Source organism: Bombus terrestris, chromosome 6 (assembly GCF_910591885.1).
Source record: "Bombus terrestris chromosome 6, iyBomTerr1.2, whole genome shotgun sequence".
Taxonomy (NCBI): Eukaryota; Metazoa; Arthropoda; class Insecta; order Hymenoptera; family Apidae; genus Bombus; species Bombus terrestris.
Window position 1 is genome coordinate 5,216,419 of NC_063274.1, and position 22,199 is coordinate 5,238,617.

Consider the following 22,199-nt stretch of genomic DNA (forward strand, 5'->3'; position numbering starts at 1 on the left):
TGTTTGCAGCACAACTTATTTGGCATAGTCTTTATCATTATCCTGCTATATAATAACCTAACCTTCAATTGGTATCATTCTATTAACTTAACCTTCAATTGATATCATTGGTATCATTCAATTGGTATCAATGTGTTAACTATGTATATCATTACATGATATATACGATATATGATATACCTACATAGTTAAGTTACTTAATTTTAGAATATTTTATCTTAATTCGAATTTTCTATTTTACGCGATAAAATCCATGTACGCCATTTATCGCGCAAGATACAGAATTCGAAATCGAATTGAGGTTATTAAAATTAAGTAACCCTGTAATGAAATTTAACGCTAACTGTACTGTTGTGGTCATTTATAACTGACAGTGAGAATTCAATTTGATTGTAGGATAGTTTATAATTGGCATTTTGGCTATCTTCTCGTTGCGTCACGAAATTATTTTTTTATCACAAACTCTAGACTTCGTTGTTGCGAAACGATATTCATTTTACGAACTTAACATTTAATCAATACTTACATATTTGACATTTGAATAAAAATGTACATATTTGAATTTATTTATAACCGATATTTCCTTATTTAGAGGATATATATGTACAGTTAGTTTATGTTATATAGTATATACGTTATATAGTATATTAATTTCATATATTATAAAATTTAATTATTTATAAAATTTATTTATAAAATATGTTTTCCAATATTTCGAATCAACGTAGTTCAATTTAACGAGCTTCTCTTTCGTTATTTTCTTTCCATCGTGAAATTAATTGCCGTTCATTTATTCATAAAATTAATCGTTGTTATTACGCGTTTGCAAAATAACCAGTTTTGACAAGATGCGAGTTATAGGAGAAAAGCTTCGCGGAAATGAACGTTCCATTTAATTTTAAATACGTTTTTTGCAGCGGCTGGCAAGTCGATTTCCTCGTCTTTTAGTCATTGTTTTTAAAAACGCAAATGCCGGGGAAGGTCTCTGCAAGCGTTAAACCTTGTTCGTGGTTTACAGTGCGTGAATAAAGAAATTTAATTGAATACATTGTGCCTCTCGGAACGAAAGAGAGATCGGGCAAGCGAGTTTCGAAATAAAAATTACGCGTTCCTTATCGTTCCAACGTTTCTGTGGCACAACGTTTCTGGGGGGAAACGGAAGTCGAAACGTTGGTTACAATGTGTTAATACTTCTTCGCGACTGGATCAATGAGCGCATGAACGTTGCTCATTATTTTTTCACGCGCAATATCCACGTTCTGCGTGTTCATTACTTAGTTGCCATTATTCGCCATTTCTTTTTATAATAATAACCGTGTCATATGAACGGACAGGAAAAATATTCCATTGAAGCTAGTACTCAATTTCTGTTATTTTTTTCTTATTTTTATACACTATCGAGCTTGGTCTGCTCAATATATACTATCCTAAAGTTAATGTTCAGTGTTATTGTATTATACGTATAACGTAGGATTATTACTACAAGCATTAGTTCATTGGCAATTATTTTACATTATATATGTATCGTCCGAAAATCCAGAATCAATATATTAGTGTTTGTTGTATTATTCAGTTCCAGTTAAAATCGCATTCATAAAAATTAATCGCGTTATTGGATTACTTAAAAAAAGAAATACCAAAATTTTCTTTTCACTCTTTTCCATACTCCATATATTCCTATAGGTAATGTATCTTATATCGAAGAAGAAAATATTCTACAAGCATCATGCAAACAATATATACACGCATGAGCTAATTATAAAAGTATAGACTTCCTTGTGCAGCGATATTCATTTCCGGGATATCTTTTCTGAATTACCAACCTGCTTCTGAAGCTTCTACTTCGCATTCTTTTATTTTTCGCTATACGAAAACCATTTACATATCTTTTTGTGCCATCTACGCTCGCTCATCATACAATCCTTATTTCAAAATGAAAGTTCTCTCCGACCAAGTCGAGTGTGTTTACGGTGTTGCTAACTTCTTTTTTTCCTTACACGCATACTTTCGGCACAAATAACTACCGTTAACTATGCATCTAAGCGGAGAACTTACGAGAGATTCTTTATTTTTACACTTTCTCGTTTGCCAAGTGCAGTAACTGTTTATTATGCGCTTTTGTTATGATTTACTCGCTGAAATCATTCATACACGATGCTCTGCTTAATTCCACGTGCTTTAATGCTTTTAATTCGCGATGCTTTAATTCCACAAAAAAGAAGAGGAACAAAGAAAAAGGAACAAAACTGTATAGCAAAGTTTTACAATGGATCTTTGGTTAGAAATCTATTTAAAAATTTCTGCTGGTTGGAACAAAATTAAATTTGTAATTTATAATTCTACGTACGGACAATACATGATAAATTCGTATTTCTTGATTTTAACCTAGTCGTTTCTTGGATTTAAAGATATTCTAAAAACAGGTGATGTATCCACTAAATTTTGTAACCGGCTAAGAACGTATCTGATACTTAAAGCACGTCCTTTCAGAGTTCATTCATTTCAGATTACGCACACAATACAGGCGGGAACAATACGATAATTTTTTCGCAGCGAAGCAGTTTGGCAATTCAATATGTTGTTGATCAATCCTAAGTTACCAAACTTGTACTTCCTTTTCTTTTTTAAGAGTCAACCACGTGATTTCTCATTCTCTTAAAAATTTGCAAAAGATTGTTCGTGATAAGATTAAAATGCAATTGATTTCTACCAAATTTCGTGAACTTATCGGCTAACTTTAAAAGATTTACATCTTTGGAACTAACAGGTTATTTTCGTTTTCAATGATGTCGTATCAAGACTATCCTGTTCAGTTCTGTGAAGTGATATCAAATTGAAAAATCAACAGAAATGTACTCGTTACGTTTGCCTCCTGCGATTAATAGTGTGTCGGATCTTAAAACTGACTATCACGCTCATATCCTATGATCTTCGTATAGAATACAGAAAAGATGTCTTAGATAAATTATTTAAAAAAACTATTGTAGAGCGTGCGATAAGTAATTCGCAGTATAATCCTTCGATTGAATTCGGCAGCTTTAGAATATTTCTGCGACGTCGTACAATAATTGATATTGTTCATCTTTTGTTACGGACAGGGATATTGTTACGAACGACTGTTAAAAAAGATCGATGTTCTTCCGGATTTAATTGGAACTGACACACCGGTATAAGATGATAACAAAATCAACTTCAAACGTGGTCGGATGGTATTAAAAATCGATTTAGAATGATGATATTATTGCTTTTCATATTGAAAGTGCGTCTGATAATTCTCCATTATAGAATGGAGAGTATTAATTCTGCATAATGGAAAATTAAATACGGAAAGCATAGCTAACCGCCATTACGTATAATGTTGTTTATTATACTTGTTTCAAAGTAACTTCCAAACAAATACAACGATGTTGTTTTTCTGCTAAATTAGAAATAAGAGCCCTACTCGTTCGCAATGGTAGTTGCTTTTTTAGGATGAATTACGCTCTTTGATATCCGTATCAGTTACCTATAGAGTCTGATATCTTTGACCAGCAATCAAATCTTTACGAAGATCTCATTAATCCTACTTGCAGGTATATTTAAATTTGATAACTCGATGATGTTTAATCTTATGAACGTAATAATATCTGAGCTATTAATTACTTTTTCATTCTTCCTTTTTATGACGTTCTCTTCCATACTCGCTTACCACTTGCTAATTGTGAAAATTTAATCGTGTCGTAAATGTTCTATGTTTTATAATTATTATTTCAGTATGGAAAATGGAACCTCGCTTGCAGGTGTAATAAAGCTTTCACGCGGTATCCGTTTTCAATATTTCTACGATGATCGATGTTATGTCCCAATCTTCTTGTTACTTTCCAAGGAGATTCTATTTTTGCTAAAGCTTCTATCGACTTTTCTTTGTCCAAAGATTCTACTTCGTCTGTTAAATCCGCTTTAAGTACGCTATATAGTTGATAAAACGTCTTAGTACATGCATCGTCTGCTTCCCTTCGCACATTCATCCCTGTCTTGTTTCTCGGTAATTACCTCGTATATTCGACATTCAAAATTATTCGATGAAAGATTCGCAACGAGTATGTTCCAACTTCAAAAGCAACCACGGCATAGATACCCGATACCTCTACGAATATTTTAATAGTTTATTCTCGAATACTCGATTAATTAATTAAAAATCGCTTAAATAATTCCCAATTCCAATCTTCGATATTTCATATCTTCGATCCCTGGTCGCATTCGCGGTTCGGATCACGCGTGATTGACCACCTTTTAGGTACAGATATTTTCGGCCGACCCACTTCGTTTCACTCGAACTCGGCGAGTAATTATTATCGACGACACTCGGAATAGTGGTGTAGCACCTACACCAATGTAGCGTATGGTTTCTGTCATCATCGTCGCGGCTCAAAGCGGTCGCGGGCTATTGGTCGCCGCTCGATAACACGTACTCTTCGGCTTCCGAAATAGGAGATCTATTCATAGAGGAGAAGCGGCTTCCCCTTTCCAAACGCCTCTCCGGGGGTGTCGATCCATCCTCTTAGATCTATCGGTTATTGATGAACTCGGGATCCTCTTTGAAGGAGCATCAAAGACGTTGGCGGGGAAAATATTTGCGCGAAGAGTTTTCCAACCTGTCGAATCGCGACGAGTCGGTGTCGATGCCTCGCGGAACATGACAGCTGACCGTATTAGCTTCCGATATAATTTCTTATCGTGTCCATTTACGCTGTATCGTTGTTGCAATCGCGGATGACAAAATCGTATCGAACTTTAATACGATCCAGCCGTGTAAGCTTTCTGGGTTAACGAAAAATGAAATGTTTAACCGGTTGACAGAGGATTTTATTAATCGTTGCATCTCTTGTCGGTGTAGGGTCGCTGGGGCTCGTGTTTCTATGAAATTAGGATATAGAGATGTAACAGTCACGTTTGAAAATAGATGGGCGTGAAAAGTTTTCGTTTCTCGCGTTTTATCTTGTTGTAGCGTACAATTGACTTTCTAGCATTATTTCGCGTTACAATCGATATTTTGGACATGTATCGCATCGTGAAAGAGTAGTAATTAAATGTAACTGTACGCTAATTAGACGAGCATTCGTACGGTATATATGCACGTTATATTTATATTTACATCGAGTTCCTTGGGTCTGTCTTTATCATTTCTTAATCGTCATCTTGTGTTTATTTTACCAACAGTGAAGGGAGATCAAAATAATTGCGATATATCCTATATAAACAGATATTAAACAGAGTATCATCGGCTAAGCAAAAGCAACGATAATAACCAACATTCTCTATATTATTCAAACATGTTCAAACATATACTAAAAATTGTAAGATATACGTGTAATTAGTGGACCGTATCCCGTGCCATTTTTATTTTCCAATCCGCTTTTCGTATTTGCACATTTTTTCTTTTCAACGATTGACTCGATGTCAATCTTTATCATAGTAGTAAGATTCTTTCATTTGGTTAACATTTGGTAATAGAATCTTTCGTATTAGCGAGCTTCCAATAGTTTTCTGTATCGGAGATTCACAGCATAAGTACTTTTTCTACTTAAATATGCAAACGTCACGCATTCGACTACATTTAAAATGTAGCGAACTCATGAAACGTATCAATACTCCTAATATCGTCACGCGATGAATCACAGTTTCATTTTCTACGAGAAGACAATTTTGAAACTCTGACACGCTATCAACCAATCTCAATATTTTCTTTTTACTTGGTCATAGAGTTGAGCACGTATTTTCGTTGATCTCTTAAACATTTCCAAGATTCGTTCATCGTTATAACGTCAATTTTACAAGGTCGTACGATATTTTATAAATATTACTGCTTTTTCTCTTTACAAAAGTTCATCTAGATTTACGTTCAATCATTTCTATTTCAACTATCTCGTAATTAGAATACCTTACCTTTAGATACGAACAGACTTCGTGGTTCTTTAAAAATCGCTTACAATTACGTGATATTTCTCTTACAACAACTATCGTTCCGATCTGTGCAATTGGCCCCTGTGGACTCATCCATCTTCGATTTTTTTCCCTGTTGGTCCATTTTCATTTCGGCTGGCTTAAGGGAAACGCACGTTCGCCGCGCGAATTGAACTAAAAACTAGGTCAATCCTGATTGCTCGGATGGAGTCAGGGCCGTAGTCAAAGGACCACCCCTGTGCGCGCAAACACAATCCCGTGTGTACGATAAGGAAGAAGCGAATTCGCGAACAGAACGACCCGCAGAGGAACCTAAACGACCCTGGTTCCAAAACCTTCTTTCTCTGTTTCGCGTCGATCTTGGACTACTTTCGGCCGATTTCATCCCTTCTGTCCGTTCTCTACACCCTGTTCGATTGAATACATAATAGATGTTTCCATTTCAGCGTGAAGAGGGAGCCGAGCACGGAAGAACCCAGCAGCCCTCTCGAGGCAACGAGTCCCGCTTCCATCCTGCGCAACAACAACGGTGAGTCTTTATTATAAATGATCTTGAGGCCTCGCTGGTCCAATTTAAGCCACCGGTTATTTCTCCGCGAGCACGCGAAGCTCTAGCCTCGCTAAATGAACGCTGACTTGCGGCGAACTTATTGTGATCGGTGAAAAGGGGAAGCTTCGTCTTTTGTTAGCATTTTTTAAAGCCAGTTTCTTTAGAGAGAGGAGGAAATTATTTAAAACGCGATAAACGCGTTATTGCTCGAGGTCTTGATGAAACGGAATGCTTTTTAACTTAAGGCCAGAAGTAAGAAACTTTGGAAGTTTGCCTTATGAGTCAGTGAGTACGTAAGAAAGATATTTCAGCTTCACAGAGGACGAATCGATCAATTCCACTTTTTGCTTGAATTTCTTAGTTTTATCAAGCGGCTAATGTTCGGTCCTCAAAAAGCAGACGACTTGTTTCTACGAGTTCGTTTATCGCAGAAAAATGTAACGAGTGATGGTGTATTCTAAAGTGAATTCAGAAAACAGTATTGAACAGTACGAAGTTGATGAGTGCAGATTGCGGCTGAGGTAATTTTGGCATAATTTCCATTCTTGGAACGAGTTACCTTGATCAAAGTTTCTATCGGAACACGCGGCACATTTCTGCTTGGAATTCTTCCGATATTATATCAGCTTTTGGAACTCGCGAGTTAATTAACGACATCCGTATAACGTCTAGTTGCTCCATAAGACACTCGTAGAACAGGATTCCTCGATCGAAGTTAATTCAGCCGCGTCGAGAACAAAAATCGCATGCTCGGTTTCGTTTTGCCTGGAACGCGAGGAATCGGCACTGGTTTTAGCTTCTGATAAACTTGTCGCCTGCCACGGACCAACGTATACGAGATCGGTCGAGGAAGAACGGCGGTAACAGGGAATTAGTCGATCGTTGGCGAGTTAATCGACGAGACGATCGATAAAACGCGATCCTCCGTAGTGGCAGCCCGTCAGCTAATAACGCTCGCCAATTGCAAAGTGCAATTTTGATTTATCGTTCGGCCTACTCGAAATCGGGGCTCGTGATAGGACAACGACGAATTAATAACCGGCCGCGTATTTGAGCGGACCGGGCTAACAAGTGTACTCAAAGCTCGTTCATCCGTGCTTGACACGTACGTGTCTGATACGAGCTGGTCGACCCACGACCCAGTTTTATCGTCGAAGGCAGTTTGGTTCTCGGCCGACAGTTTTAAAGCCGATGTTAATCTAAATCCAATCGCAGCCTCTGTCCTTCCATATACCCGCGATAATCTTTGTCGCGGCGATAAGAGGGGTGAAACGGGGGTAAAGAATGAGAACCGCTGACCGAACCGGTGTGGGATGAGATTCCAGCTGTAGCCGGCGTTGGATCGATTCAAAAGCGGCAGCAAAGCGCCCCACCCTATTATGTGTTTTCTTCAACCTCCCCATCCCTCTCTCTTACCTCCTCCACCTACCTCTTCTGCCATCCTAGCTACGCTACTTCTCGCGTTAAACCCCCAAACTCTATCCCGCGCTCACCGTTCCAACTCCCTCGTACCGACACGTAGCCTTCCTCCGAAGCTTTCTTCCCACCCCTTGCATTCACCTGCACCTCGCCACCCCTTTCTTTATCCTTCCTTTTATGCCGGAACGGTTTACGCCGAGCCGGAAGATGCCGGCGACCGGAAGTTCCGCTCTCGCCGTTTCGCCCCGCGATAATTGAATCGCCGCATTTTTTTTCTTCTCTCGCAGGACTGCCCTTTGCCACCCCAGCAAACTATCCTCTCTACAGATTTCTACTTGACAATGAAACATCGTTCGTTCGAGGAATTGTCCTTGGCGGACGGAAATGCAGACCGAAAATTTACGATTGCGATTATGGGAATTTTAATCCGGTGATCTTATTTGCAGTAAAAGGATGTTGCGTGCATGTATATGTAAATAATCGTTGATCGAGCCAAGATCGCAAGGCGAAGGTATGATAAATGCAATTTTCTTCGCTTTGATGGTACTTGGCGGTTAAAGGAACGTACTTTAATGTAACATGGTTAAAAAGATAGTCAGCTTGTTCGATTGAAAGACGTAAGGCTTTTAGCAGTAGATGACAGGTGCACTTTTGTGCAAAGAAATTTCGTGGAAGAAATTAACGAGTTAAGATTAAGATACCTAATATTTTCGAAATCGGTATCTTCGATGTAAATATTTCTTAAGAGAGCTGCATCGAAATTTAACGAAGAGGCAGTTTTGGAGATGCACGAATGATCGACGAGGTATTGTATTTTTAAATTGTCTTCAATGTTCCATGAGTTGAACTACTTTTTTCAAATTTGTCGCGGAATTTTTACCATTATTCGTGTTTCATTCACCTTCTTGCGACGAACGAGCTCATGAAATTAAATCGTGAAAATGAAAATTGTGCGTTAACGATAACGATATTTGCGCGATGAAATGAAGGAATCGATACAAGGTAGAATAGGATCAGTTTGATCATCTAAGAGGATTAAACGAATGTGCGTTGTCATACCTTATCTTTGCGATCCTCGAGTGTTTAGAGAGTTATTTTGGAATCTAAGTGTTCGTGTCTGGATAACCTGGGATTCTATATTGAGAAAAGCGGCCATCGAATTTCGTTTACGTTTTTGCGATCGTTCGGCAATAGTTATCCCAGCTCTAGTCGTTGCGAGAGATTTGCGGTGAATTTATTTTCGGTTCGCGCACACAGTACGACAGGGTAATTGAATATGAATAAAATAGATTTAGCGAGCTAGCCGGATGTGCCGTTGCATTACCGTGCCTTCGGTGGTCGTCGTGAGAATGCAGGCACCGTATCCGGGAAATAAATGTTGTGCCCGGGTAAAAACAGTCGAAGTATAAAAAGCGTTGCGTTTTTCAGTCGCGAGCTCTTTCTCTTTTCCGAAGATAGCCGTTTGCCAAAATGAAACGAACGAACTTTTGTAGAGATCTGGTATCGACTTGTTGTGCTTTCAAATTTATTTATGCGTTCGCTTCGCCAACGTAAGCTGCATCGAAGTTACGAACAAAACTTTCGTCACGCGCTTCGACCTTTGGAAAACGTATTTCCAAAATATATCGATGAAATTCGAAAAACGAACCAACTGCCTGTTTGCTACTAACTATACTTATCCTCGATCTATGTATGCTACTGATAAGTACGGAAATAATCCGTGCCGTTCGGTCTTTCACACCTGACATCTAATTTATCGTACGCCGATAAATATCGCGCAATAATTGTTTTTATCTTTTTCAGCAAAAATATGCTCTTTAGCTTCGCGTAGACACCTATACTATGCCTTATACTCTGACGTTTGTCGTGGCTGATAAAAAACATTCATATACTCCGCATCCACTTACGTTCGTTTAATCCGATACCGTTTACGCGAAGATGGCCTTCCGTATGAACCGTATCCGTAAAAATACTTATCGAGATTCCTTTATATAAAGCTGACGAGGAATGTTTCAGGCAGTTCGATTGCTCGATCTGCTGCAATGCAATAGTTCGATCGCGAGTAGCAGCAGCTCGCGTAATGTAACGTAAGTACAGCCCGAACCGATCTGTATATATACACGCGCGGATGTAACCGGTTTCCCAGGTTCATTACACCGAGTTGCGCATCTCCTTTCCCGACAAGTGTGCGGCCGTGTGGTCACCGGCAGTCGACAGACTTACTTACACGGGGACTTCATCCCTTTTTCGTAAATGCTGTCGGTCGTCGTTCAACCGGCGGCCATTTTCTTGGATGCAGGATCGCGGGTTCGATCAGGAAACGCACGATGATCGTCGCGTAGCCAGGCAATGAGAAGATAAGTCATCGAACCGATCATCGCCTAACTCGATCGTTCGCATCGATATGCCAGCGTTTTCACGTTGGGCAAAGCCGATAACATCGATCTAATGGCCGTATCATAGATCGATCGATTTCTAAAGTCAATCGGTTGCAAAACGTGGACGCATTGAGCGACAAGAAGACGCGTATGCGAAAACTTTTGCCTCGTATCGCGAGTAAACGCGCATCTCTCTCATAGTCTTACGATTTGACCGATGATAATAGAGTTCGCGGTGTCGAGGGTGCGCTGCTGTCTTCGATCTATTATTTCACGCCTCTATCTATTCCGGTTGTTGTTCCACGGAACGTCGTCGACGTAAATCTCATCCTGGCGCAAAATGCGTCTCTAGGCGACTTAAAGAGCCGTACTGGCGGCAGTTGCGACGTTAACCACGAAACGAACGTAACTCGACGAGCCGCGCGTTAATTCGCTTAATCGTAACGTCGACGTGATTACTTTCGACGCACGGTTCCATCGGTTCGCCTAACGAGAATACATAACGCGGTAGGTGCGCGGCACCGCGTATCGGAGGGGTGGCCGCTGTGCGGCACGATTAAAATCAAATCGGGATACCAGGAAACGTTGTCGTGGTTCCTCTCGAGCTGCAGAGTGCACTTGCCTAATTGAATCGTCAGAATTCAGGAGCGCAACAGCTTACGCTCGTTCGCGCCGCACATCGCCCCACTCCGCTTCTCTCGCTCGTTCTCGCCCACCCTCCTCCCCCATCCTTCTTCGCCGAAATTCTTGCAACCCCGTTTGCCGAACCGCCGCGTTCTCCGTCTTCTCTCAACGGACGATCGAGAATCTCCCTCCGAGGCTGGCGCATCGCGAAATCTTTCCCAGTCTCCTTCTCCTTATCTCGCGTTTCACCCTCACCCCCCTTGCCCGTTCCGTAGCTGTCTGCTCCACCGCGTCCATGTTCCGTCCATCCTCGTCGGTTTCACGCGACTCGCGTACTTAGACGAGCCGCATAAAGTGCCGGTACAAATTCTGTTTTAGCAGCGGGTCGAACACGGCCGACCGTTCGGCTCTCCCGGCACTTCTCGGTCAATGAACCGCGGGTTGCTGGCGAACCCAGTTGGTCCACTCGCATCCCCCACCCAGCTTCTACGGATTACCCCCTCCCCTCTCGTCGTCAAGCGTGCCTCGATGCACGCTACCCCCACCGGTACGATCCAAACGACAGGGCTCACCTCCAACTTCGCCTTCTCCTCTCCCCTCTTCTGGTGCACCTAACCCCCTCGAACCCCCCTCGATACCACAGCCCCTACCACCATTTCCAGAACTCACCTCCGACCCAGTCGCTTAATTCTCCTTTCTCTGTCCTTTTCTCCCCTTCTCATTCTCTTTCTCATTCGTAGTCATTCTTTCTCCCTTTTCCCTGTACGCGCGTCTCTTTCCCTCGTTAGTTGGTTATCTGCCCTCTCCTTCTCGCCCTGCTGCTGCTCCCTCTGCCCCGTCGCCACCCCCTGTTGCATTACCATCGTTACCACCTCTTCCTTCGCTTTGTACCACCACCTTCACCATCACCTCCTCCTCCACCCTTTTACTCGTCGTCGTTCCTCCACCACCCCCCTCCCCTTGCCTCGCTAGCTCGCTGGCTCGCTCGCTTGCTCGCTCGCGCTCTCCCCTCTCCACCATAGCGAGCCGCGGAACCCCGCGTAATGGCAGAGCGTGGGGCTACGAGTCGGGCGAGTCGCGCAATGCCGTAACACGTACGACGGAACGCTGGTTTTACTTACCTCACAGGTAAGACTCTCTCTCGCGCGATAGAGCGAGAAAGGGCGTCGTACAGCGTAGCTTCGCGACAAAGATGGGAAACGTTGGTCGTGAACGACCGAGCGAGAAAGATAGACGCGTTGGAAGGAAAATAGAGGAGCGCCAGGTCGGTCAGATCGGGAGAGAGAGAGAGAGAGGTGGAAAGCGTGGAAGGTAAGCGAGCGAGAAGGAGAGAGAGTCGGCTCGCGGAGACGAAGACAGAGCACGGAGAAACATACAGAGAGAACTCGCTCTCGGCACTCGCACGAGAGCGAGCGAGTCGGCTCCGTATACACCACCGCGACTCGTGACAAACGCACGTGATCGTAACAGGGCAGCTCGCGGCTATTTGCCCGGTTCCATCCCCTTTTTCGATCGCCGCGTTCTCCATCCCCCGCCACGATACCTTCCGTTTCGCGAATATCGGCACAGATTTTCCGATATTTTTCGCGCGCTGCGTACGTTCCCCGTGGTTGTTGTCGCTCGTACAGTCGCTGACTGGAAGACACTTGCCGATCGTCGTCGATATAGTCGCGACATCGGTACGACGCAACAGGTCGATCGAGTTTCCGAGTAAATCGCGTCGGTGACGACGTTCGACGTCATCATCGTCGAACCATCGTTCGTCATCGTCGTGTTCGTCGTCTTCGCCCTTTTCTCGTGGGTTAACGTCGTTGCTGCCACTGTTGTTGTTGTTCCGCGGTTGCACGCGCACGGACAATGATCCCAGTGAAAGAGGATCATTACGGAGATTGAGTGACGTTCAGTGTGCTGGACCGAGTTGATCCAAGTGGACACGACTGTTCGAGCCCGGTAATCGCGATTTCAACGATCGTCCGATGAATTCTGTGTCCTCTACGAAGGACGCGATTATCTAAATCGTTTTCGGAGGAGGAACCAGGAAAGAGTCTCGATGGAACAAGAAATCGTTGGATTTTCCACGAATCGATGCGGATAGAGGAAGTTTCTCCTTGTCTTTCTCCTTTGGCTGACGAAGAAAACACGCGAGTAGACTATTCGCGCGAGGTGTGAACGAGGCTTTAGGCGAAACCAGTCACGGTCCGCGATTTCTGGCGTCGCGTCGTGGTACTTCTCCTTACCGCGGTGGCATCGTCCTGTTATCCTGGAAGGACAAGGACGCTTAGAACCTCCTCGCCGTTTAATACCGCGCAGGGAAGCGCGATCGCAGAGGAAAACGCGCGTGCTGGATGCCAGCGTGTATTCTGCATCGTCTCGTGCAGGTAAAACTCGTCGAGCGTGGCTCTCGCGCCTCTTCCCTTTTATTTTCGTACGAATCGCATGCGCCGCGCTCGGATAATTGCCGAGGAAGTTGCAAAAGCCGCATTGTGTTTTCAGTCTCTGTCGGTTGTCTCTCGTCGAGTGAGAAAATTTTCGACGTCGCGCGCAACCCTTTCTTAATCGCTAGAACACAATTAACGATGAAAAGGTACAAAAGAGAAGAGTACAATAAATAGATAATAATCTTTCCTAAAACGATGCAATCGGGAACGAATAATCGACGAGATCGTCGTTATGTCCGAAGAAGAGTTACGCGAGTTTCGTCGGCTCTTACGTGATCGCTTAAATCGTTTCTCTCACTCGGTGATTTCACCAGGAGCGTTCGAATGATCGATATTATTGTCAACATGGAAGGTTGGCAACATTGTATCGACGATATATATCGATCGCGCAGAGGGTCTTTTACGCGCGATAACGTTAACAATAAGATAATGAAATAACGTGAAGAAAATATTATATAAATTATATGTAACGATAATATTAGTCGTTCGAACGCTTCTTAACGCAAACACTTCCGTTCCGTGGCGAACTTTTTAATCGATATACAACTCTTGCGCAACGGTGTTACGAATCGGACAAAAAGCTCCAGGAAACTCGGCTACCTAAATCCACCTTGGCCAGATTACGTCACGCTTGAATTCCCTTTCTTGATCGCGGCTGTAACTCGACGGGGGTGGGGAGGGGTATTTAAATCGGGGAAAGGAATCTCTCGCATATTTGCATCTTATAAGCTACTATACAGCCTATAGCCAACTATATAGCCAAACTAGTTATAACACACTGATATTTATTAAACGATAAAGATAGCTTCAAAGACGGTTGAAGAGGAAAAACAAAAGTGGGAGAGAACGAGAGAGAGAGAGAGATTTGAAAGAAAAAGAAACTGACGATAAAACTGCGCAAAAGAAAGAGGGAAAATTGAAAATCAATTTAGTTCGGTTTTTCGCATCGGTAAAGAGCACGTGGTGCTATCGAGATCCAAGAATACGCGTGTGCACGGGGCTATCGCATCGGATCCGATTTTGATAACTCGAGGCAAGGTGAACGCACTGACTTGTGACGCAGATGGAACGCGGAACCGAGGCAGGCGTTGCAGGAGACAAATGACCGTCTGCGAGGCCGCGAAACCGCCATTCGGACCAGCCTTCTCTCTCTTCAAAGCGCGCCTTTACGCGACCGATTTGTCGGACAAGGGCTTTTGCCGTGTGTGCGCCCGCCCTCCTTCCTTCTTAACCGTCTCTCTCCTTCTCTCCCTCTTTGCCCCTACCTCTTCGCTCCCTTCGCCCTTTCACCCCCTTATTTATCCTCCCTACCCCCCGGCCTCTCCACCTCTGGCAACCCTTTGATGCAAATGCTAATTCGCGATTACCGTTTTTGCTTCGTGCCAAATCGTGATTCACTCGATTTATAAATCATTCGCGACGGATTATACCGCGGGTAATGTATATCCCGCGGCGCGTATGCCTCTCTCGTGCATACACCGCGAGACTTTAAATCATAGCCTGGTGCCCCGTACTCGACCGTGATTTCGTCCTTTGCAAGACGCGCGCCGTTCCACCTCGTGAAAAGCCGATTCTTCAAGTACGAGGGTAACTAAGCACGAGGCTCGAGGCAGTCGTAATTTCGATTCACTCTGTCAATGAGATGTTTTTGGGCGTCGATTCGGTTGAGTGGGTACAGACGAGTGGACGACCTTAGTCGAGTGATATGGATTGAGTTTTGCGTTTGGAAGGTTTGGGTAGCATCTTAGGACAGTTGCACAGTCTTTCTCCTCTATTTATTTCTAGAGAAAGTTATAACGAAAGAATTCGGTTGTAGGAAAGGAATCGAACATTAAATTATTCGAGGCTCGAGGTATTTACGCGTTAATCCTTTTAGTGTCGGATGCTTTTGGTTCGTGAAGACATTTTTTCCTTTGAATTACCAATAGTAGAAACATGCTTGCTTGATGTTTCTATAAGATAAGAGGATATAATGCGTTAAAATTAGGACCAGTTCTACTGAAAATACATTTATCGTCGAGTTAGTAACTCGTTGCGGTACAATATCGTGGATATACGAAATTAGGCAGGAAAGAGTTAAATGAAATACAAATGCAACGATACATCGGTCGTACGACCAGCTTCGATCACAAATTTCAGACACCTGGCCTGTTCTTTAACTCGGAAGAAGCATCTAACTCGTTATCTTATTTCCAAATACTTTTCACGCAATAATCTGATAATCACGCAATTATTTCTCCACGGATGAACGCAACTTTAACGCGATAGAAGCATTATGACCGTGGAAACTAAGAATACATTCCTATGCATAGATTTTCAACATTTCGTTTCTACATTTCCAACCAAGTTGTGCAAACTTATCTTACACGTAACAAGAGCAAATACGCGTAAAATATCATTGCACTTCGACTGATCGCATACACCTCGACTAAGATTAACAGTCTCTTGATTTATCATTTAATAATTGCAAGCAGAAAGCGGCTGCGATCGAGCGATATACCGGTTGATATGTTAATTCAACGATCGTTCGAAAATTCGTTTCCGATTAAAAACCGGTGAAACTAGAGAGCGGGTTAATCGTCTGGCTTGGATTTTTTAACGAATCCTATTCCCGCCACGGATGTAACATCTGTTCTAATCCACCATCTACCTGTGTACGTACACGTACTTTCTTCGTTCGTGTTTATTAAAATCTTTCGACGGGGAACTTTACGCGCGAATCGTTACGAAAATATTTGAGACTCACGAGCTGGCGTAACGAGCCACGGTTAAAGAGAAAAAGGGCGAAAGAGGGAGAAGGAACGAAGAAGCGAAGAGACGTGAGTGCGAGAGAGAGGCAGCGCGGAAAGGTGAAGGGGAGGAAAGAGGAAGCGAGAGAGCAGGTAGAGAATCGCGAGGAGGAACGCACAGGTGAAAACGAGAGGACAAAGAGAACGAACTGGGAGGGGGTGAGGTGGTTGGGAAGGGGCTTGCGACCAAGAGGAAGGAGGGACGAGCCAGGAGGAAGTCAACGTCCGAAGATTACGGCAATGACATTCGCTTTTTCTCACTCTCCTCCTCGTGTTCCTCTCTGGACTCGCTGTCTTTTTTCCTTTCGCGATCTTTTCCTCCTTTCGAATCCACCGATCTTCTCTTCTCTCGTCGTTCACCTTTCTTTCTCCTCTTCTCTCTCTCTCTCTCTCTCTCTCTTTTCTCCCACTATCTTTCGCTGTTACAGCTGGCGAGAAACGTTTTGGGAAAGAATAAAAACGCTAATATATTCGGCTATCGACCATGGTCGGGCCAAACTTTACCGATCGATCAATAATCGAAAGATTATTCCGAGAGAAGCACGACTTGCTCTTAGTTTTGTTGATTCCACTTGCAACAGGATTATCGATACCGTTCGATGAGCTTTGATCTCGTGGCGGAAGCATTCCTCCGCGTGTTCGTACGTAGCGACGACTCGTTTGTCCGCGAAAACCTAGGAGATCGGGGAAATCGAGCAAGGTAGAACGAGATCGATCGCGCATGCTCGAACTTCCAGTTTATTTATACGTCTGGCCAGAGAGACGAATAACAGAGAGAACGAATAACAGTTTCTTCTTTTGTTGATCGCGTTCGAAGTCGTGGTTTTCCCTTGGTTTCTGATTTTCGTTTCGTTTTGATTTGTCTTTTCAGCGATGGATCACGTGAAAAGCCAGGGGACCACAGACCCACTGAAAATCGGTGGAAAAGGCCGTGCTTGCGTTACCCGAAAAAAGTTTTCCCCTTAGATCGTTCCGTTGTGCAACGTGGCAAATAAAGTGAAACTCAGAGAGAAACGAACAAAATATAAAGAAGGAAGAGAAAATACGCGGAGAGGAAGGAAGAAAAGGACGAAGAAAGAATATATATACACATATATAAACATAAGCGTAACACAAAGATAGAAAAAAAGTCAGGGAGAGAGAAAGAGAGAGAAGCAGAGGAGCGGAAAAGGAAAGCGAAAGCAGCGAATGATCTCTCGATCTCAACCAAAAAGGAAAGATAATGGGTTGAACCCTCGCATCGTTTTTATTTCGAAGCGGAAACCCGGGGAGAGAGAGAGAGAGACAGAGAGAGGGAGAGAGCCAGAAGGGAAAATAACGATGTCGATGAGAACATGCCCTCGCACGAAGACGATACCGAGCGTCTTTTCAAACAATGCTGAACCCTGTCGAAGATCGCGATCCCACGGATTTTCGCAGCCCTCGGGCAACCAGATAGCTAACGAGAAAGGTCTTCTCTTCCTGTTGTGACACGGTGCCAGTGAAGTGCGGATTTTTTTCCCCGTTTGTTCGTGCAACCGCTGCCAGGTGCTTCGTAGTTGTTTGCTTTCGCGTTGACACGGGAAAAAGGATCGTTAAAAAAAGAAAAGGAAAGAAAAAAGAAACAAAGGAAAAGAAATAGAATCTTGCGCGATTAACAACCTTCTATGAATCCAAGCACACACATTTTGTGATCCACAGTTCTTCGACTTCGTTCATTTAACATTTTCATCTCGAACGAACCACGTCTTTCATTTTTCTCATATTTTCTTTCAGTCTCGCGTTTGTTCCGGTTTTAACCAGCCGCGAGTACCATCATCGATCGTCTCCTCGAGTAAAGAGTAAAGAGCAGAGAGTAGCCTGTTGCTCGGCTAGTGGCAAACAACGCGCTGGAGTAGACGCAAAGAAGATACATGTACGTTGTATATAATAAATCCATATAAGTTTCTCTTGGAGCATATCAAGACGTAAAGTTGTTGAATCGGTGAAATTCGTGACGAGTCGGATTGAACTCGCCGATAAGGATCGGGAGAAAATAGAAACGTGTCACGGCGAGCGTAATAAAGCATCCGCGCGTAATCGTATCAGATTGAATAATAGGCTGCTCAAGGCTACCGAAAAGCATTGCCCCCGGCCGCCAGTGTCTGGAGAATAACGAGAATCGTATGAACGGGAGCAACGCATAATGTGTTCGAAGGCGCTTTGAAGGAGAGAGATTAACAGATAAAACGCGCTCTCTGGCCAAGCCGTGGACGTGCCAAAATTGTTCGTCAGTTGCCTGCGGACAGCTTCATTGAGAATCTGCCTGAGGAGTAACGGCCAGTGACCTCGGTTCAACCGCTCTCGAGAGCTCCGTTCGAGAGGAATGCTTTCTCGAAACCGTAGCATCGCGAAACCTGACGATCTTCTTGCGAAAACGTCGTCCTTTTCGCCCTCTTCGTCTTTTTCGTCGTCTTCTTCGTCTTCCTCGTCATCTCCGTGCCTGTCGTCGACGTTCCACCGTTGGTGAATCGGTCCGCGAGAAAACGAGATGTGCTCGACGATCGTTCGCGCGTAAAGTTTCCAGGTAACACGCTGTTTGGAGGAAAGCCGAGCGAGTGGATCGGGAATTTTATCGAAGTTGGACCGACGCTGCATTCGACGAGGATCAAGCAATTCGTAGAAACGCGGAGTGCCTCGTTCAGGTACTTTTCGCATTTTTCGTTCTTTCTTTTTTTTCTTTTTTTTTTTTTTTTCTTATTGCGTGTGCTCAAGGGATTGAACGAAAAGATATCACGGGGATAAAGAGCATAGATGTGTGTCGTTTCGCGGACTGTTCCTTTCGCTGGTGATACACCAGTGAATATCCGGTGGGCACGAAGGTGACGCGCGATTCGTGAACCTCCTAAAGACCGTTTCGTTGCTGTGTTCCGTTTCTTCGTCGTGCGACGAAACTTGCAGTTCTGAACGCAGGATATATGTTTATAAATCAGCAGTGACACCTCCTCGATTCGTTAAACGAGAAACATCTTCGTACAAGGATCAGTTCGATTCTCAGTTCTTCGCCGATCTTAAGAACGGCGCTCTCGCGTCAAATCCTTGATCGAGAATAATATTTCATAACGATACCGTGGTACAGTGGTTACGTACTTGAACGTACGAAGAAGGAAGAGGCAAAGAATAATTACAGAGACATATAGCAAGCATAAAGAAAAAAGGGTCTCCTATAAATCTCGACATAGAAAAGTGATGAACATCGAGCCGGACGCGAATCGAGTCACGTAGCGAGTCGAGTACGCGAATGGTGACCGCAGTTGGTACCGAGGTGCGCGATCACCGACGTCATTATCACCATTACCTCTTCGTACAATGGACGTTTTCAAAATCGATCAGTCGCTGAGCGCGGGTCTGGGTAGCGCCCCGGCGCCAGACACCCTTACACCGGAAGTGTCGTTCGACGCTGGTAGTGAATTCAATCTGAGCTTCTTCGACGGACCGGAGGAGAACAGCACCCAAGGCTTCAGCGATCCCGGTTCCGTTGGTAGCGCCAGCGCATCGCCTCCACCTGGAACACCAGCCAGCATCCCTGTAAATCCTCCGAACGCCGCCCTACCGATTGTCCAAGTGCCCCCTGGCATCGTCATTAAGCAAGGTTTGTTTCATTTTCCTTTTTTTTTTTCTTTTTTTCCCATCTCAATTTTCTGTTTGCTTTTCTGTCGTGTTTTCTTTCCTCAGACGTTTCGTAATCTTTTAAATCCATTTCTGTTACCCCTGTCATTCGATTGGTACTAGGTTTTAACACGTACGATTCACGAAGGTATTTAAATATTCAGCGTAGACGATTTTTACGTATACGTCGTACGTGTTGGAGAAGATATTTTGCAATTTCATTGGCACCGATGTGCGACTATCACGATTATATCGGTAAAATTTGAAGTCAATCTAAAAATGTACGTACGAGCTACGATAGACGTATTTACTCTAAACGTATATTTGGTAAAAAATTAATATATAAGCAGCGATCTTGAACATATAGTAAGCGTCAGAAATGGATGCGCTAAATTTTAAGGCTTATTTACTGAACAATTGCTTGTTTTATGATCTCTGTGAAATACGTAGCTATCTAGTCATCGACTATGTTGCAGTTTCTATGTACATTTTTAAATTTCAAATGTAGAATTTCCAAACGTAACCGATGATCGTCGAGCGTCGTTACGATGTTGATAAAACTGCAGAATATTTCATAGAGCACAGGCGATATATTCGTAAAAGGTTTCTGCAAATGTTCAGATGTATCCGTGAACAACCGTATATAGCCATTTCGTTATTTCGTACGGCGATCGCGATACAATCGGCAAGAAGGTGTGTGATTCTATGTGTGTTTAAATAAACCGAGGAACATTGTGCGAAAAGATTTAATCGTACAATTATTTTTGACTCATCCTTTTCACGTACAATCACCTCCTAGTCGAAGTAAAAATAGAATGAATTTACGTTACGATATTGTTATCCGGTGATACTTTATGGTATGCCGTTGAAAGGAGAAGCATTGTTTAAAGTTTAAGCGATGATGTTTTGCAAGACGCGTGCCTTTGTTACGGTTTCTCGCACGGTTTAGTAACGCCGCGTGGATATGGGCGTTATGAAAGCGAACGGAGGAAAAAATTGGCGCGTCGCTCGCGTACCTGGCATTTCATTATGGGATGATGAAAGTTGTAATTGATTGATTCAATTTTACGGTCCATGATCGTACAGGTAAAAAAGTTGACCAACTTATACGTTGTTGCTTGAAAGCGATTTAGACGTTACTTTTTTTACAGGCTATTTCAGTGTATTGTTGTTCAGCAGATAATTTATATCGCTCTATATCCATAGAAGATCGCTAATATCCGTGCCGTATTTACGCGTTCATTTCCATTGAATTTATGACACTTGCGTCTGAAATTACTTGAAACGTCTTGAAATATTTGTCCAACGGAGAAATATTTTACTTGCTTGGTCTCGATCTCTCAATCTTAAACGAAGATCTGGAGAATATTTAAGGGCACGTGAGGGAAATTGGTTTTATCTATCTTGAATTCCTACTCATTGTCGATAATATGTAAGTCTCGCAGATTGAACACTTATCTCATTGACGATTAAAGTTGGATCCAAAGTCTTGTAATTTAAACGTTTGTCCCAGTAGCAAAGAGAACACGTCAGGATAGAAGCGTTCGTTCGAAACTCTCCAAAACGAAGAAGCTTCGAGACCGACATTGATATCTCTTGGCCCTCACGAAACTTTCAATTGTTTTAATAATGCCGTTGCTTATTTTACAATTCTGATTCGCCATGTTTATCTGTCGCTTCCATCGTTCCCTCTTCTTAGATGGTTCTGTAAAGGTTACGATACAAATTGGAAAGGTCGCCGAGTGGTTTGCAATAGTCGCGATTCGTTTCGAGGCGAGCACAATGCTATCAGGCTACAATATAAATCCACGAAGCTCTGGTTGGCTACCACCGTCCTACCGATTTCTCTTTCAATTGAGTTTTCTTCGAGCGTTCCCATTGTCTGAAGGAAATATCGGATCGAAAACTGGTTTCGTACGATCCTCCTTGTGAATCCAGCCCAACCCCCGTCTCTCCTTTTCTCTTTCTCTCTTTCCTTCTCTCTTTGCCGCTCTCTATTTGCAAAGAGAACGGGGGCTGACATTTCACTCGCGAATCAACAGTGCACGGTAGAGAGATACACGTTTTCTTCTTACAATTAGGATCTCGTGTAATGCAGATTCGTTGCCCTTTTGCCGCGAACATCTTCGCTTGGGAAAATGCGAAAATCGTACCGATCAGCGTCGTCGTGGCGAAAGGGGCAGAAGAGAAAGCTGGACCGGTTGTTTGATTGTATCTATTTATTTTTTAGGAAGAAATTTATTAAAGTCAGAGAAAGACGATTGTTGTCTTTAATATTTGTACTTCGAAACACACGTATCTCGTTGGTTTGATAGAAGATCGTCGATTTTAAAGTGTATGTAAAAATTGGCTTTAAAAATTGGCTTTATAATCGAGTTAAGCATTTGCTAGGACAAAAGCGTTGTAATTACTTAATAATCTTATATTTGGA

General features: G+C 43.1%; 1 protein-coding gene across 3 annotated transcripts in view; it reads left to right on the forward strand.

Annotated features, from left to right (window-relative positions):
- LOC100646780 (ecdysone-induced protein 78C) overlaps window positions 1-22,199 on the forward strand; it is a 140,725-nt gene that overhangs the window by 1,325 nt on the left and 117,201 nt on the right. For 2 of the 3 annotated variants that reach the window (XM_048406467.1, XM_048406468.1), the window contains exons 1-2: window positions 6,386-6,472; window positions 17,013-19,751. In XM_048406467.1, the coding sequence (XP_048262424.1) occupies window positions 19,469-19,751 (283 nt within the window). In that variant the 5' untranslated portion in view covers window positions 6,386-6,472; window positions 17,013-19,468. Of the gene's footprint in view, window positions 1-6,385; window positions 6,473-17,012; window positions 19,752-22,199 lie in introns of those variants that run through there. The other variant, XM_003395889.4, reaches the window with a different exon arrangement.